This window comes from Oncorhynchus keta, chromosome 11 (genome assembly GCF_023373465.1).
Source record: "Oncorhynchus keta strain PuntledgeMale-10-30-2019 chromosome 11, Oket_V2, whole genome shotgun sequence".
NCBI classification, from domain to species: domain Eukaryota; kingdom Metazoa; phylum Chordata; class Actinopteri; order Salmoniformes; family Salmonidae; genus Oncorhynchus; species Oncorhynchus keta.
In genome coordinates this window covers 42,362,246-42,379,053 of record NC_068431.1, presented here as the reverse complement: position 1 = coordinate 42,379,053, position 16,808 = coordinate 42,362,246, and the positions used below count along the sequence as shown (strand labels likewise).

Here is a 16,808-nt window from a genome sequence, read left to right as displayed (position 1 = left end):
TCTGTTGAGTCTTTGAAGTACCTTCATATCTGATTGCTGCTCCTGTAGAGGTGACCGTCCCATCTGTGGTGAACTCCACAAAGAGGTGACGGCCTGTGCTCACCACGCCCTCATTGGGCAGGTACTCCACCTCGTAGGAGTCATACAGCGGAGGGGAGTCAATGTTGTTCCCATTCTTAATAAGGAGTCTGAAACACAATCAAAAATAGTGCTTAATAAAATGGGGGAGGGGGAATGAGACACACTTGCCATTGAGGACTAAGAGAAACATCCAAAGGGAGTGGTGAGTGGTTCTGAAGTGGCACTCATTGTTTCATCTGTGGCTGTAATAGCCCTGTGATAAGATTATACACAACTCGGCAGCAAGCGGCTTCATTCAATGTCAGTTTGTTACCACAGCCTTGAGACATAGTAGTTATGGTACAAAAATATAATTAAATACTGTCTCCCCGCGTCTGAGTGGCCTCTATAGTCCATCAATGAATTTGCATGAGGAAATACAGTTAATTATTTGAAATGACATAAAGCCATTTCAATTTCATCCTCCAACCCGTTCAAATTTGACTCATAGTCACTCACATAGGGGATTTAGTTGCCTAGCCTTAGCAAGCATATGCCTATTTAAGGCATACAATTAGGCTAGGTGTTGTTGCCCAGTGTTGCATCGCATTCTGACAGCCTGAGGTAAAACCTGCCATATCTAGCCCAACTGGAAACTAATTAGCAACAAATAAAAAAGACGCCTCCAAGTTCTACCACTTGAGCACGCACCAACACCCCCTTCTCACACACTCACACACACACACACGCACGCACGCACGCACGCACGCACGCACGCACGCACGCACGCACGCACGCACGCACGCACGCACACACACACACACACACACACACACACACACACACACACACACACACACACACACACACACACACACACACACACACACACACACACACAGCCTCCATCCATCTTTCTGTGTACTCTACCTGTCATCATCCTCAGCCAAAGCCATTTTCTCAAAGTGAACATGAAGCCGGTGGCCTTCAGGAGCCTCCAGGACCCAATGGCACGTCAAGTTGTTGCTGTAGTTGCCAGGGAATCCAGGAGAGACAATACGGCCCAACGTGGCATTTTTAATCATACCACCACAGGAAGCTTTATTGGGGATGGATTTGATAAGAGAGATGAGGAAGGGAAGGATAGGACACAGAGAAAAAAAGTTAGACATAAAAATAACTTAAATGTCCCTTTGAAGAAAGGCTTATTTTCTATAACAATGTTGGTTTTCTGCTCTCTCTTTGCTGTGTAATACCACAGTACATAGAACCTGAGGTCAGGAGTAAGAAAGTTTCCATTCCTGTACTGAAAGAGAAGGAGAATGTTTGGGAGTCTGGGAGCTGTATAGTGGTCTGGCGAATAGCCATCTCACCAGGGACTGACTGACTTTCTGACTGTGTGTGATGATGGACTAGTGAGGAGAGCATAGCAGCAGAATGGTATCAGTGCAGAACAGCTGTAGGGAGTGAGAGTGGGGCTGGCAGAAGAGATGGTGCTCTATAGAGCAGCAGGTAGCTTAGTGGTTAGAGCATTGGGTCAGTAACCGAAAGGTTGCTGTATCGAATCCCCGAGCTGACAAGGTAAAAATCTGCCGTTTTGTCTCTGAGCAAGGCAGTTAACCCACTATTCCCCGGGCGCAGAAGATGTTGATGTCGATTAAGGCAGCCCTCAGCACCTCTCGGATTCAGAAGGGTTGGGTTAAATGTGGAAGATACATTTCAGTTGTTTGCATTCAGTTGTACAATTGACTAGGTATCATCCCTATCCCAGAGCAGGTAATCGTTAGTCATGTAGCCCACTCCTAATTACTATAGTATTAGCCACTAGCTAGGTCTCGTCTCTGTAGCACTGCTCCCTCTTGCCATACTGATAATCAGACACTACGAAACCAGGCCTCACAGCACAACCAATCAACTTTGGATCTTAATGATGATGCTCAACTGACATGGTGTAGAATCTATTACTGGTATACAGGGAGGCATGGGCTTTACACAATGTGAAGTTAGCCGTCACAGTGAGGGCTATTACTAATATAAACAATAGTCAAGTAGGCCTACCTACAATGTTTACAAAATAATTAACAGGACGAAGAGCAACATAAGTCAGAGCACCAACAACCTAACCCAGACCTCAATGTCTGATAGCAATTTGGCTATACAGCTGCAAGTATAGCCAAACCTTTCCAGGTCTGGCCACAGCAGGAAATCATTATTTTAGGCTGGATCCATGGAACCAAAGTAGATAAATTCAGTTTACCATGCTCACGTGAGAAAGGGAACATCCACTTACACAGACAGGATTTTTTTCATGTGTGAAACTAAACAATAACAGATAGCTCTGGTCTACTTATTGTTCCCTCCCTGCTCTCCCCACCCACCACACCAGAGAGAATTAGCCAGTGAAATGTCTCAGCTTGGAATAACCTTACGTAGCACGTGTAAAAGAACCGCCTGAGAGGGTTTTAAAGAAACACAATTTTCAGGCTTTGCGTCTTCTCTGCTTTTCCCCTGAAAACTAAATGGTTTAGAACGCCATGATTTGTCATGCATTGGATATCGTCCAATCGCAATTCAGCATCTGTCTCAGGGTTGGTTGAAAGGGGCCATCTGCTGATGCCACATCTGTTTTTTAATGTATACATTTTTATTTATTTTTATTTAATCTTTATTTAACTAGGCAAGTCAGTTTAGAACAAATTCTTATTTGCAATGACGGCCTACCCCTGCCAAACCCTAACCTGGACGACACTGGAACAATTGTGCGCCACCCTATGGGACTCCCAATCACGGCCAGTTGTCATACAGCCTGGAAGTGAACCAGGGTCTGTAGTGATGCCTCTAGCTGCGAGGCTGTGCCTAAGACTGCTGCCCCACTCGGGAGCCCTTAATAAATAAATTAAATGTATCCATTGATTCCTGAAGAGCTTATAAATGCATCATGAGCTTAGTTCAACTATCGTACCACGTTGGAACCCAAATATAAGCTTGTTATACTCCAACGTTGTAAACAAAGTGAATGTGAACAAACACTGTATAGCCTCAAAACATGGATAAAGGTGTATAATTGTTATATCTTGGATGGTTAGTCCTTGCATCCATAACTCTGGTGCATCAAATAAATACGAGGAAAACAAGGTAAGCATTTACATTTATTTCAGCTTAAAGGTAGACTCAGCTAAATTACGCTTCCACCAGCAGCATCATTGCCTATCATTGCCTATCAAGACATAAAAAAAAATATATATACATATTTTTTAAAATCTATTTATTTTACCCCTTTTTCCTCCCCAATTTCATGGTATCCAATTGGTAGTTACAGTCTTGTCCCATCGCTGCAACTCCCGTACAGACTCGGGAGAGGCGAAGTTCGAGAGCCGTGTGTCCTTCGAAACACAACCCAGCCAAGACGCATTGCTTCTTGACATAATGCCCGCTTAACCCGGAAGCCAGCCACACCAATGTGTCGGAGGAAACACCGTACACCTGGCGACCGTGTCAGGGTGCATGAGCGCAACCCTCTCCTATCCCGGATGACGCTGGGCCAATTGTGCTCTGCTTCATGGGTCTCCCAGTCATGGCCAGCTGTGACACAGCCTGGGATTGAACCCGGGTCTGTAGTAAACCTCAAGCACCGCTGCGCCACTCGGGAGAAGGCCGCAAATTGATTTTAACAAACAATCGGTCACCCAAAAAATGTGGCCCTCCGTTGAATTTCAAAATCCTGATCTGGCCCTCGAGCCAAAAAGTTTGCTCACCGCTGGTGTACAGCGTGTTAGCCATAGACCCAAACAGTGGCGAAGTTGAACCTCCTGCTTCAATGCTCTTAGTTGAAACAGAAATTGACCCACTATGCTGTTTACTTTCTGCATCTGTCATATCGCTGAGACTGCCTTTAACCACATGGATTTGATTGCTTACCGTGAACCATTTTTGGAGTAACATTTAAAAAACTCTTAAATGTAATGTAAAATGTAACTACGTAATCCCCTAAAGTAATGATTTATCATGAGAGGGCCATAAACAATAACTAGTAATGCTGCATACTCCAAGAAAGGTTCAAATCTCAACTTTCTGGTAATTAAAAAAAATAAATTGCTGAGGTGTCGTCACTTTTACATTTACATTTTACATTTAAGTCATTTAGCAGACGCTCTTATCCAGAGCGACTTACAAATTGGTGCATTCACCTTATGACATCCAGCCACTTTACAATAGTGCATCTAAATCTTTTAAGGGGGGGGGGGGGGGGTGAGAAGGATTACTTTATCCTATCCTAGGTATTCCTTAAAGAGGTGGGGTTTCAGGTGTCTCCTGAAGGTGGTGATTGACTCCGCTGTCCTGGCTGAGTATAACATAACTCATATGGCAGGCAGAAACCTGTGAAAAATCCAACCAGGAAGTGGGAAATCTGAGGTTTGTAGGTTTTCAACTCATTGCCTATCAAATATACAGTGTCTATGGGGTCATATTGCACTTCCTAAGGCTTCTACTAGATGTCAACAGTCTTTAGTTGTTTGAGGCTTTGACTGTGAAGTAGGGGCAAATGAGAGTTGTTTCAACCAGAGGTCTGGCAGAAGGCCATGAGCTGATCACGCAGGCACCTGTGAGAGCGACCTGCATTGCATTTCTAAAGACAAAGGAATTCTCCGGTTGGAAAAGTATTGAAGATTTATGTCAAAAACATCCTAAAGATTGATTCTATACATCGTTTGACATGTTTCTACGAACTGTATAACTTTTTGAATTTCCATCTGAACTTTCGCCTGGACTTGCCCGCGCCTCGTGAGTTTGGATTTGTTTAATAAACGCGCTATCAAAGGAGGTATTTGGACATAAATTATGGATTTATCGAAACAAAACAAAAATTTATTGTGGAACTGGGATCCATGGGAGTGCATTCTGATGAAGATCATCAAAGGTAAGTTAATATTTATAACGCTATTTCTGACATTTACTGACTCCACAACATGGCGGGTATCAGTATGGCTTGTTTTTGTGTCTGAGCGCCATACTCAGATTATTGCATGGTTTGCTTTTTCCGTAAAGCTTTTTTGAAATCTGACACAGAGGTTGCATTAAGGAGAAGTATATCTATAATTCTGTGCATATTACTTGTATCTTTTATCAAAGTTTATGATGAGTGTTTATGTAAATTGATGTGACTCTCTGACCATAACACGCCAATGTAAACTGAGATTTTTGGATATAAATATGAACTTTATCGAACAAAACACATGTATTGTGTAACATGAAGTCCTATGAGTGCCATCTGATGAAGATCATCAAAGGTTAGTGATTAATTTAATCTATATTTCTGTTTCTTGTTACTCCTCTCTTTGGCTGGAAAATGGCTGTTTGTGTTTTTGTGACTAGGCTCTGACCTAACATAATCATATGGTGTGCTTTCGCTGTAAAGCCTTTTTGAAATCGGACACGATGGGTAGATTAACAAGAAGTTAACCTGTTCAACCTATGGGGGCGCTATGTCATTATTGGATAAAACGACGTGCCCGTTTTAAGCGCAATATTTTGTCACGAAAAGATGCTCGACTATGCATGGAATTGACAGCCTTGGAAAGACAAAACTCTGACGTCTCCAAAACTGCAAAGATATTATCTGTGAGTGCCCCAGAACTAATGCAACAGGCGAAACCAAGATGAAGTTTCATACAGGAAATGCCCCAGATTCTGAAGGCGCTGTGTTCCAATGTCTCCTTATATGGCTGTGAATGCGCCAGGAATGAGCCTGCGGTTTCTGTCTGTTCCCGTGTTTGTAGGCATATCATTGGAAGATTGACCATAAGAGACTACATTAACCCGGTGTCCCGCCCGGTGTCCTGTGTGCGTAATCTGTAGGTCCATGCGCGTTCCATTTCTTCAGAAGAGAAAGTAAAATGCCACGATGGATTTTATCGTCGATAGATATGTGAAAAACACCTTGAGGATTGATTCTAAACATCGGTTTGGAAAAAAGTTAGCGTTTTAATGACTTAATATATATATATTTTTTTTCCCTCCCCAAATGTGATGAACAAAATGGAGCGATTAGTCGACACAAATAATATTTTTTGTAAAAACGGAATATTTGCTATCTAACAGAGTCTCCTCATTGAAAACATCTGAAGTTCTTCAAAGGTAAATGATTTTATTTGAATTCTTTTCTGGATTTTGTGGAAAATGTTGCATGCTGAATGCTAACGCTAAATGGTACGTTAGCCATCAATACTGTTACACAAATGCTTGTTTTGCAATGGTTGAGAAGCATATTTTGAAAATCTGAGATGACAGTGTTGTTAACAAAAGGCTAAGCTTGAGAGCAAATAGATTAATTTCATTTCACTTGAGATTTTCATGAATAGTTAACGTTGTGTTATGCTAATGAGCTTGCGGATAGATTTACACAATCCTGGATACAGGTTTTTTCGTAGCTAAACGTGACGCAGAAAACGGAGTGATTTGTCCTAAACAAATAATCTTTCAGGAAAAACTTAACATTTGCTATCGAAGAGTCTCCTCATTGAAAACATCTGAAGTTCTTCAAAGGTAAATGATTTTATTTGAATGCTTTTCTGTTTTTTTGTGTAAATGTTGCCTGCTGAATGCTAGCGCTAAATGCTACGTTAGCTATCAATACTGTTACACAAATGCTTGTTTTGCAATGGTTGAGAAGCATATTTTGAAAATCTGAGATGAGTGTTGTTAACAAAAGGCTAAGCTTGAGAGCAAATAGATTAATTCACCGTGCATCATTAGCGAATTGAAATTCGTACAATATGTTAAGAATTAGCAAAAATTGACAATATGTAAACATTTTGTAAAAACACATGATATGTTACCCCCCTACACTGGCTTCCTGTTAAGGCAAGGGCTGATTTAAATTTTTTACTGCTAACCTACAAAGCATTACATGGGCATGCTCCTACCTATCTTTCCGATTTGGTTCTGCAGTACATACCTACACGTACGCTACGGTCACAATACGCAGGCCTCCTAATTGTCCCTAGAATTTCTAAGCAAACAGCTGGAGGCAGGGCTTTCTCCTATATAGCTAAATTTTTATGGAATGGTCTGCCTACCCATGTGAGAGACGCAGACTCGGTCTCAACCTTTAAGTCTTTACTGAAGACTCATCTCTTCAGTGGGTCATATGATTGAGTGTAGTCTGGCCCAGGAGTGTGAAGGTGAACGGAAAGGCTCTGGAGCAACGAACCACCCTTGCTGTCTCTGCCCGGCCGGTTCCCCTCTCTCCACTGGGATTCTCTGCCTCTAACCCTATTACAGAGTCACTGGCTTACTGATGCTCCTCCATGCCGTCCCTAGGAGGGGTGCGTCACTTGAGTGGGTTGAGTCACTGACATGATATTCCTGTCTGGGTTGAAGCCCCCCTTTGGGTTGTGCTGTGGCGGAGATCTTTGTGGGCTATACTCGGCCTTGTCTCAGGATGGTAAGTTGGTGGTTGAAGATATCCCTCCAGTGGTGTGGGGGCTGTGCTTTGGCAAAGTGGGTGGGGTTATATCCTGCCTGTTTGGCCCTGTCCGGGGGTATTATCGGATGGGGCCACAGTGTTTCCTGACCCCTCCTGTCTCAGCCTCCAGTATTTATGCTGCAGTAGTTTATGTGTCAGGGGGCAAGGGTCAGTCTGTTATATCTGGAGTACTTCTCCTGTCTTATCCGGTGTCCTGTGTGAACTTAAGTATGCTCACTCTAATTCTCTCTTTCTCTCTTTCTTTCTCTCTCTCGGAGGGCCAGAGCCCTAGGACCATGCCACAGGACTACCTGGCATGATGACTCCTTGCTGTCCCCAGTCCACCTGGCCATGCTGCTGCTCCAGTTTCAACTGTTCTGCCTGCGGCTATGGAACCCTGGCCTATTCACCGGATGTGCTACCTGTCCGAGACCTGCTGTTTTCAACTCTCTAGAGACAGCAGGAGCGGTAGAGATACTCTTAATGATCGGCTAACTCCTGAGGTGCTGACTTGCTGCACCCTCGACAACTACTGTGATTATTATTATTTGACTATGCTGGTAATTTATGAACATTTGAACATCTTGGCCATGTTCTGTTATAATCTCCACCCGGCACAGCCAGAAGAGGACTGGCCACCCATCATAGCCTTGTTCCTCTCTAGGTTTCTTCCTAGGTTTTGGCCTTTCTAGGGAGTTTTTCCTAACCACCGTGCATCTACACCTACATTGCTTGCTGTTTGGGGTTTTAGGGTGGGTTTCTGTACAGCACTTTGAGATATCAGCTGATGTAAGAAGGGCTATATAAATAAATTGGATTTTTCTTTTGATATGTTACGAATTCCAATTTGTTGTGGCTAACGTTGGCTAGGTGGCTAATGCTATTGCTAACATTAGCTAGCCGGCTAACGTTAGCAAGGCTAGGGGTTAGGGGTTAAGGCTAGGGTTAAGGTTAGGAGTTAGGTTAAAGGGTTAAGGTTTGGGTTAGGGTTTGGATTAGCTAACATGTTAAGTAGTTGCAAAGTAGCTAAAAAGTAGTAAGTAGTTGCAAAGTTACTAATTAACTAAAAGGCTAAAGTTGTCTGTGATGAGTCTCCCTGATCTACATTTACTATGTTAAATCTAGTCTATGAGAACAGTCTGGATGGCCTACCATAGAAAGCATACAAGTAACCTCCATTAACCTCTGCTCAGTGGGAGACAAATAACACCCAGTCCATTTAAACTGAGTTTAATTACTTTAATCATTCAGCTGAAAAGTTGAAGTTCTCTGAGGAGGTAACTATATATTCTCATTGGTTCTCAGTGAGCGGCTGGATGGATCCTGGGGTTGAAGAGCTAAAGTGTGACTTTCTTTCTGTGTGTGTGTGTGTGTGTGTGTGTGTGTGTGTGTGTGTGTGTGTGTGTGTGTGTGTGTGTGTGTGTGTGTGTGTGTGTGTGTGTGTGTGTGTGTGTGTGTGTGTGTGTCAAATCAAATCAATATACACATATACACAATCAATCACATACACATGGTTAGCAGATGTTAATGTGAGTGTAGCAAAATGCTTGTGCTTCTAGTTCTGACCATGCAGTGACATCTAACAAGTAATCTAACCTAACAATTTCACAACAACTAGTTTATACACACAAGTGTAAAGGAATGAATAAGAATATGTACATAAAAACATATGAATGAGTGATGGCCGAACGGCATAGGCAAGATGTAGTAGATGGTATAGAGTACAGTATATACATATGAGATGAGTAATATAGGGAATGAAAACATTATATAAAGTGGCATTGTTTAAAGTGGTTAGTGATACATTTATTACATGAAGATTACAAGATGCAGTAGATGGTATAGAGTACAGTATATGGTATGAGATGAGCAATGTAGGGTATGTAAACATGATATAACGTGGCATTGTTTAAAGTGGCTAGTGATACATTTATTACATAAATTCTTCCATGATTAACCTGTTACTCCTACCCCCTGCTTTTTCGAATATTCTGTTAAAAATCGCGCAACATTTCAGCGCCCTGCTGCTCATGCCAGGAATATAGTATATGCATATGATTAGTATGTGTGGATAGAAAACACTCAGACGTTTATAAAACTGGTTAAATCACTGCTGTGACTATAACAGAACGTGCGTTTCATCGAAAAGTGCAGGAAAATCTGATCACTGAAAATGGAAATAAATATCCATGCGCCACGTCCAGGAATTGTTAAAGGTGAACCAAATTAAATGAGGCCGAGGTTGCAGTACCTACAGCTTCCACACGATGTCTAGAGTCTTGTCATTTGCTTCGGCTTTGATTCTTGGTCAAACCGAATCAAGGGAACCGATTCCCTCCGGTCTCCGACCGGATGTTTTGGTTGAGATTTCTCCTGACATTTTTTCCAGACAGACACCTATAGAATTTACATCGCCTCCTGATGAATTTTATCGCTTATTAACGTGTACTAATACCTAAAGTTGCTTTACAAAAGTATTTCGAAGTGTTTTGTGAAAGTTTATCGTCGACTTTTTTAATAAAAAAAATGACATTACGTTATGAAACGCTATTTTTTTCGTTTATCACACAGTCTTCATAGATCGATATCTAGGCTATATATGGACCGATTTAATCGAAAAAAAGACCCAATAGTGATTATGGGACATCTAGGAGTGCCAACAAAGAAGATGGTCAAAGGTAATGAATGTTTTATATTTTATTGTGCGGTTTGTGTAGCGCCGACTATGCTAATTATTTTGTTTACGTCCCCTGCGGGTCTTTTGGGGTGTTACATGCTATCAGATAATAGCTTCTCATGCTTTCGCCGAAAAGCATTTTAAAAATCTGACTTGTTGCCTGGATTCACAACGAGTGTAGCTTTAATTCAATACCCTGCATGTGTATTTTAATGAACGTTTGAGTTTTAACTAATACTATTAGCATTTAGCGTAGCGCATTTGCATTTCCAGATCTCTAGATGGGACGCCTGCGTGCCAGGCAGGAGCAAGAGGTTAAAGTGGCTAGAGATGAGTCAGAATATTGGCAGCAGCCACTCAATGTTAGTGATGGCTGTTTAACAGTCTAATGGCCTTGAGATAGAAGCTGTTTTTCAGTCTCTCGGTCCCGGCTTTGATGCACCTGTACTGACCTCGCCTTCTGGATGATAGTGGGGTGAACAGGCAGTGGCTCGGGTGGGTGTTGTCCTTGATGATCTTTTTGGCTTTCCTGTGACATCGGGTGGTGTAGGTGTCCTGGAGGGCAGGTAGTTTGCCCCCGGTGATGCGTTGTGCAGCCCTCACTACCTTCTGGAGAGCCTTACGGTTTTGGGCGGAGCAGTTGCAGTTCCAGGCGGTGATGCAGCCCACCAGGATGCTCTCGATTGTGCATCTGTAGAAGTTTGTGAGTGCTTTTGGTGACAAGCCAAATTTCTTTAGCCTCCTGAGGTTGAAGAGGCGCTGCTGCGCCTTCTTCACGATGCTGTCTGTGTGAGTGGACCAATTCAGTTTGTCTGTGATGTTTATGCCGAGGAACTTAAAACTTGCTACCCTCTCCACTACTGTTCCCTCTGCTGTTTCCTGAAGTCCACAATCATCTCCTTAGTTTTGTTGACGTTGAGTGTGAGGTTATTTTCCTGACACCACACTCCGAGGGCCCTCACCTCCTCCCTGTAGGCCGTCTCGTCGTTGTTGGTAATCAAGCCTACCACTGTTGTGTCGTCCGCAAACTTGATGATTGAGTTGGAGGCGTTCGTGGCCACGCAGTCGTGGGTGAACAGGGAGTACAGGAAAGGGCTCAGAACGCACCCTTGTGGGGCCCCAGTGTTGAGGATCAGCGGGGAGGAGATGTTGTTGCCTACCCTCACCACCTGGGGGCGGCCCGTCAGGAAGTCCAGTACCCAGTTGCACAGGGCGGGGTCGAGACCCAGGGTCTCGAGCTTGATGACGAGCTTGGAGGGTACTATGGTGTTGAATGCCGAGCTGTAGTTGATGAACAGCATTCTCACATAGGTATTCCTCTTGTCCAGATGGGTTAGGGCAGTGTGCAGTGTGGTTGAGATTGCATCGTCTCTGGACCTATTTGGGCGGTAAGCAAATTGGAGTGGGTCTAGGGTGTCAGGTAGGGTGGACTAGTCCTTGACTAGTCTCTCAAAGCACTTCATGATGACGGAAGTGAGTGCTACGGGGCGGTAGTCGTTTAGCTCAGTTACCTTAGCTTTCTTGGGAACAGGAACAATGGTGGCCCTCTTGAAGCATGTGGAAACAGCAGACTTGTATAGGGATTGATTGAATATGTCCGTAAACACACCGGCCAGCTGGTCTGCCTTCTGAAAAAACCTACACTCGATCCCTCCGATGTCAACAACTACAGACCAGTATCCCTTCTTTCTTTTCTCTCCAAAACTCTTGAACGTGCCGTCCTTGGCCAGCTCTCCCGCTATCTCTCTCAGAATGACCTTCTTGATCCAAATCAGTCAGGTTTCAAGACTAGTCATTCAACTGAGACTGCTCTTCTCTGTATCACGGAGGCGCTCCGCACTGCTAAAGCTAACTCTCTCTCCTCTGCTCTCATCCTTCTAGACCTATCGGCTGCCTTCGATACTGTGAACCATCAGATCCTCCTCTCCACCCTCTCCGAGTTGGGCATCTCCGGCGCGGCCCACGCTTGGATTGCGTCCTACCTGACAGGTCGCTCCTACCAGGTGGCGTGGCGAGAATCTGTCTCCTCACCACGCGCTCTCACCACTGGTGTCCCCCAGGGCTCTGTTCTAGGCCCTCTCCTATTCTCGCTATACACCAAGTCACTTGGCTCTGTCATAACCTCACATGGTCTCTCCTATCATTGCTATGCAGACGACACACAATTAATCTTCTCCTTTCCCCCTTCTGATGACCAGGTGGCGAATCGCATCTCTGCATGTCTGGCAGACATATCAGTGTGGATGACGGATCACCACCTCAAGCTGAACCTCGGCAAGACAGAGCTGCTCTTCCTCCCGGGAAGGACTGCCCATTCCATGATCTCGCCATCACGGTTGACAACTCCATTGTGTCCTCCTCCCAGAGCGCTAAGAACCTTGGCGTGATCCTGGACAACACCCTGTCGTTCTCAACTAACATCAAGGCGGTGGCCCGTTCCTGTAGGTTCATGCTCTACAACATCCGCAGAGTACGACCCTGCCTCACACAGGAAGCGGCGCAGGTCCTAATCCAGGCACTTGTCATCTCCCGTCTGGATTACTGCAACTCGCTGTTGGCTGGGCTCCCTGCCTGTGCCATTAAACCCCTACAACTCATCCAGAATGCCGCAGCCCGTCTGGTGTTCAACCTTCCCAAGTTCTCTCACGTCACCCCGCTCCTCCGCTCTCTCCACTGGCTTCCAGTTGAAGCTCACATCCGCTACAAGACCATGGTGCTTGCCTACGGAGCTGTGAGGGGAACGGCACCTCAGTACCTCCAGGCTCTGATCAGGCCCTACACCCAAACAAGGGCACTGCGTTCATCCACCTCTGGCCTGCTCGCCTCCCTACCACTGAGGAAGTACAGTTCCCGCTCAGCCCAGTCAAAACTGTTCGCTGCTCTAGCTCCCCAATGGTGGAACACACTCCCTCACGACGCCAGGACAGCGGAGTCAATCACCACCTTCCGGAGACACCTGAAACCCCACCTCTTTAAGGAATACCTAGGATAGGATAAAGTAATCCTTCTCACCCCCCCCCCTTAAAAGATTTAGATGCACTATTGTAAAGTGGCTGTTCCACTGGATGTCATAAGGTGAATGCACCAATTTGTAAGTCGCTCTGGATAAGAGCGTCTGCTAAATGACTTAAATGTAAATGTAAATGTCTGCGCATGCTCTGAGGGCGCGGCTGGGGATGCCGTTTGGGCCTGCAGCCTTGCGAGGGTTAACACGTTTAAATGTCTTACTCACCTCGGCTGCAGTGAAGGAGAGTCTGCATGTTTTCGTTGCAGGCCGTGTCAGTGGCACTGTATTGTCCTCAAAGCGGGCAAAAAGGTTATTGAGTCTGCCTGGGAGCAAGACATCCTGGTCCGTGACTGGGCTGGATTTCTTCTTGTAGTCCGTGATTGACTGTAGACCCTGCCACATGCCTCTTGTGTCTGAGCCGTTGAATTGAGATTCTACTTTGTCTCTGTACTGACGCTTAGCTTGTTTGATAGCCTTGCGGAGGGAATAGCTGCACTGTTTGTATTCGGTCATGTTACCAGTCACCTTGCCCTGATTAAAAGCAGTGGTTCGCGCTTTCAGTTTCACGCGAATGCTGCAATCAATCCACGGTTTCTGGTTAGGGAATGTTTTAATCGTTGTATGGGAACGACATCTTCAACGCACGTTCTAATGAACTCGCACACCGAATCAGCATATTCGTCAATATTGTTATCTGACACAATACGAAACATATCCCAGTCCACGTGATGGAAGCAGTCTTGGAGTGCGGAGTCAGCTTGGTCGGACCAGCGTTGGACAGACCTCAGCGTGGGAGCCTCTTGTTTTAGTTTCTGTCTGTAGGCAGGGATCAACAAAATGGAGTTATGGTCAGCTTTTCCGAAAGGGGGGCGGGGCAGGGCCTTATATGCGTCGCAGAAGTTAGAGTAACAATGATCCAAGGTTTTTCCACCCCTGGTTGCGCAATCGATATGCTGATAAAATTTAGGGAGTCTTCTTTTCAGATTAGCCTTGTTAAAATCCCCAGCTACAATGAATATATACGGCTGTGATTATAATCGAAGAGAATTCTCTTGGTAGATAATCGGGTCTACATTTGACTGTGAGGATTTCTAAATCAGGTGAACAGAAGGATTTGAGTTCCTGTATGTTTCTTTCATCACACCATGTCTCATTAGCCATAAGGCATACGCCCCCGCCCCTCTTCTTACCAGAAAGATGTTTGTTTCTGTCGGCGCGATGCATGGAGAAACCCGCTGGCTGCACCGCCTCGGATAGCATCTCTCCAGTGAGCCATGTTTCCGTGAAGCAAAGAACGTTACAGTCTCTGATGTCCCTCTGGAATGCTACCCTTGCTCGGATTTCATCAACCTTGTTGTCAAGAGACTGGACATTGGCGAGAAGAATGCTAGGGAGTGGTGCACGATGTGCCCGTCTCCGGAGTCTGACCAGAAGACCGTTTCCCTTTTTGGGTCGCTGCATGGGATCCATTCCGTTGTTCTGTTTGAAAGGCAGAACACAGGATCCGCGTCGCGAAAAACATATTCTTGGTCGTACTGATGATGAGTTGACGCTGATCTTATATTCAGTAGTTCTTCTCGACTGTATGTAATGAAACCTAAGATGACCTGGGGTACTAATGTAAGAAATAACATGTAAAAAAACAAAAAACTGCATAGTTTCCTAGGAACGCGAAGCGAGGTGGCCATCTGGTCTGTGCATGCTCTGAGCACGCAGCTGGGGATGCCGCCTGGGCCTGCAGCCTTGCCAGGGTTAGTTAACACGTTTAAATGATTTACTCACGTTGGCTGCAGTGAAGGAGAGCCCACAGGTTTTGGTAGTGGGCCGTGTCAGTGGCACTGAATTGTCCTCAAAGCGAGCAAAGAAGTTGCTTAGTCTGTCTGGGAGCAAGATATCACGTTCCGCGACGGGGCAGATTTTTATTTTGTAGTCCGTGATTGACTGTAGTCCCTGCTCCATACCTCTCGTGTCTGAGCCGTTGATTTGTGACTCTACTTTGTCTCTATACTGATGCTTAGCTTGTTTGATTGCCTTGCGGAGGGAATAGCTACACTGTTTGTGTTCGGTCATGTTTCCATTCACTGCCATCAATCCACGGTTTTTGGTTTGGGAATGTTTTAATAGACGCTGAGGGTACAACATCACCGATGCACTTGCTAATAAACTCGCTCAACGAATCAGCGTATTCATCAATGTTGTTGTTTGATGCTATGCGGAACATATCCCAGTCCACGTGATTGAAGCAATCTTGAAGCATGGAATCCGATTGGTCGGACCAGCGTTGAACAGACCTGAGCACGGTTGCTTCCTGTTTTAATTTCTGTCTATAGGCTAGGAGCAACAAAATGGAGTCGTGGTCAGCTTTTCCCGAAAGGAGGGCGGGGGAGGGCCTTATATGCGTCTAGGAAGTTAGAATAACAATGATCCAGGGTTTTGCCAGCCCAGGTTGTACAATCAATATGCTAATAGAATTTAGGGAGCCTTGTTTTCAGATTAGCCTTGTTAAAATCCCCAGCTACAATACATGCTGTCTCAGGATATGTGGTTTCCAGTTTACATCGAGACAAATTAATTTTTTTCAGGGCCATCAATGTGTCTGCTTGGGGGGGAATATACACAACTGTGATTGTAATCGAAGAGAATTCTCTTGGTAGATTATGCGGTCGGCATTTGATTGTGAGGAATTCTAAGTCAGATGAACAAAAGGACTTGAGTTCCTGTATGTTGTTATGATCACACCACGTCTTGTTAATCATAAGGCATACACCCCCGCCCTTCTTCTTACCAGAGAGATGCTTGTTTCTGTCGGCGCGATATGTGAAGAAATCAGGTGGCTATACCAACTCCGATAGTATGTGTCGAGTGAGCCATGTTTCCGTGAAACAAAGAACTTTACAGTCTCTGATGGAAGGCAACCCGTGCTTGGATTTCGTCTACCTTCTGGTCAAGAGACTGGACATTGGCGAGTAGTATGCTCGGGAGCGGTGCGCGATGTGCCCGTCTACGGAGCCTGACCAGAAGACCGCTCCGTCAGTAATGTTGGTGAGTTGACGTTGCTCTTATATCCAATAGTTCCTCCAGACTGTATGTAATAAAAACCCACGATTTCCTGGGGTAGCAATGTAAGAAATAACACATAGAAAAAACAAAAGTTTCCTCGGAATGCGAAGCGAGCAGGCCATCTCTGTTGGCGCTGGAAGTATAGTATGTGTGTGTCACGAATCTCGTCGAAGATGGTGCCTCTTCCTGGTCGGGCGGCCTACTAGCTGCCATCGATTCCCTTTATTTTGTTTCTGTTAGTTTAGTCTAATTGTTTACACCTGTTTTGAGTTAAGTTTTGTTTGTAGGCTATTTAAGGGCACTAGGCCCGCTGGCTATTGTGCGGGCTTGTTTTCTGTTCATGGTGTTGGATTATTTTGTGGTCTCTATTTTTCCGGACAGTTTTAGTCCTGTTTGTTTGGACGGGTTATTTAATGCGACCTTGTGTTTGGCATGTCCATTTTCACTGTCTTTGGAATAAAGATCCACGTTCGGAACTAACCTGCTCTCTGCGCCTGACTACTCCACCCACTATTCCTAGAAGCCTTAACAGTGTGTGT

General features: G+C 44.8%; 1 protein-coding gene across 7 annotated transcripts in view; it reads right to left on the bottom strand.

Annotated features, from left to right (window-relative positions):
• Positions 1-16,808, bottom strand: part of LOC118390288 (seizure protein 6 homolog) — a 224,556-nt gene that overhangs the window by 36,173 nt on the left and 171,575 nt on the right. For all 7 annotated transcript variants that reach the window (XR_004826930.2, XR_004826931.2, XM_035780708.2 and 4 more), the window contains exons 6-7: positions 991-1,159; positions 22-188 (exon numbers count right to left, since the gene is read on the bottom strand). Coding sequence is in view for 5 of the 7 variants with exons in the window: in XM_035780708.2 (XP_035636601.1) it covers positions 22-188; positions 991-1,159 (336 nt within the window). In the remaining 2 variants the exon portion in view is untranslated. The remainder of the gene's footprint in view (positions 1-21; positions 189-990; positions 1,160-16,808) is intronic.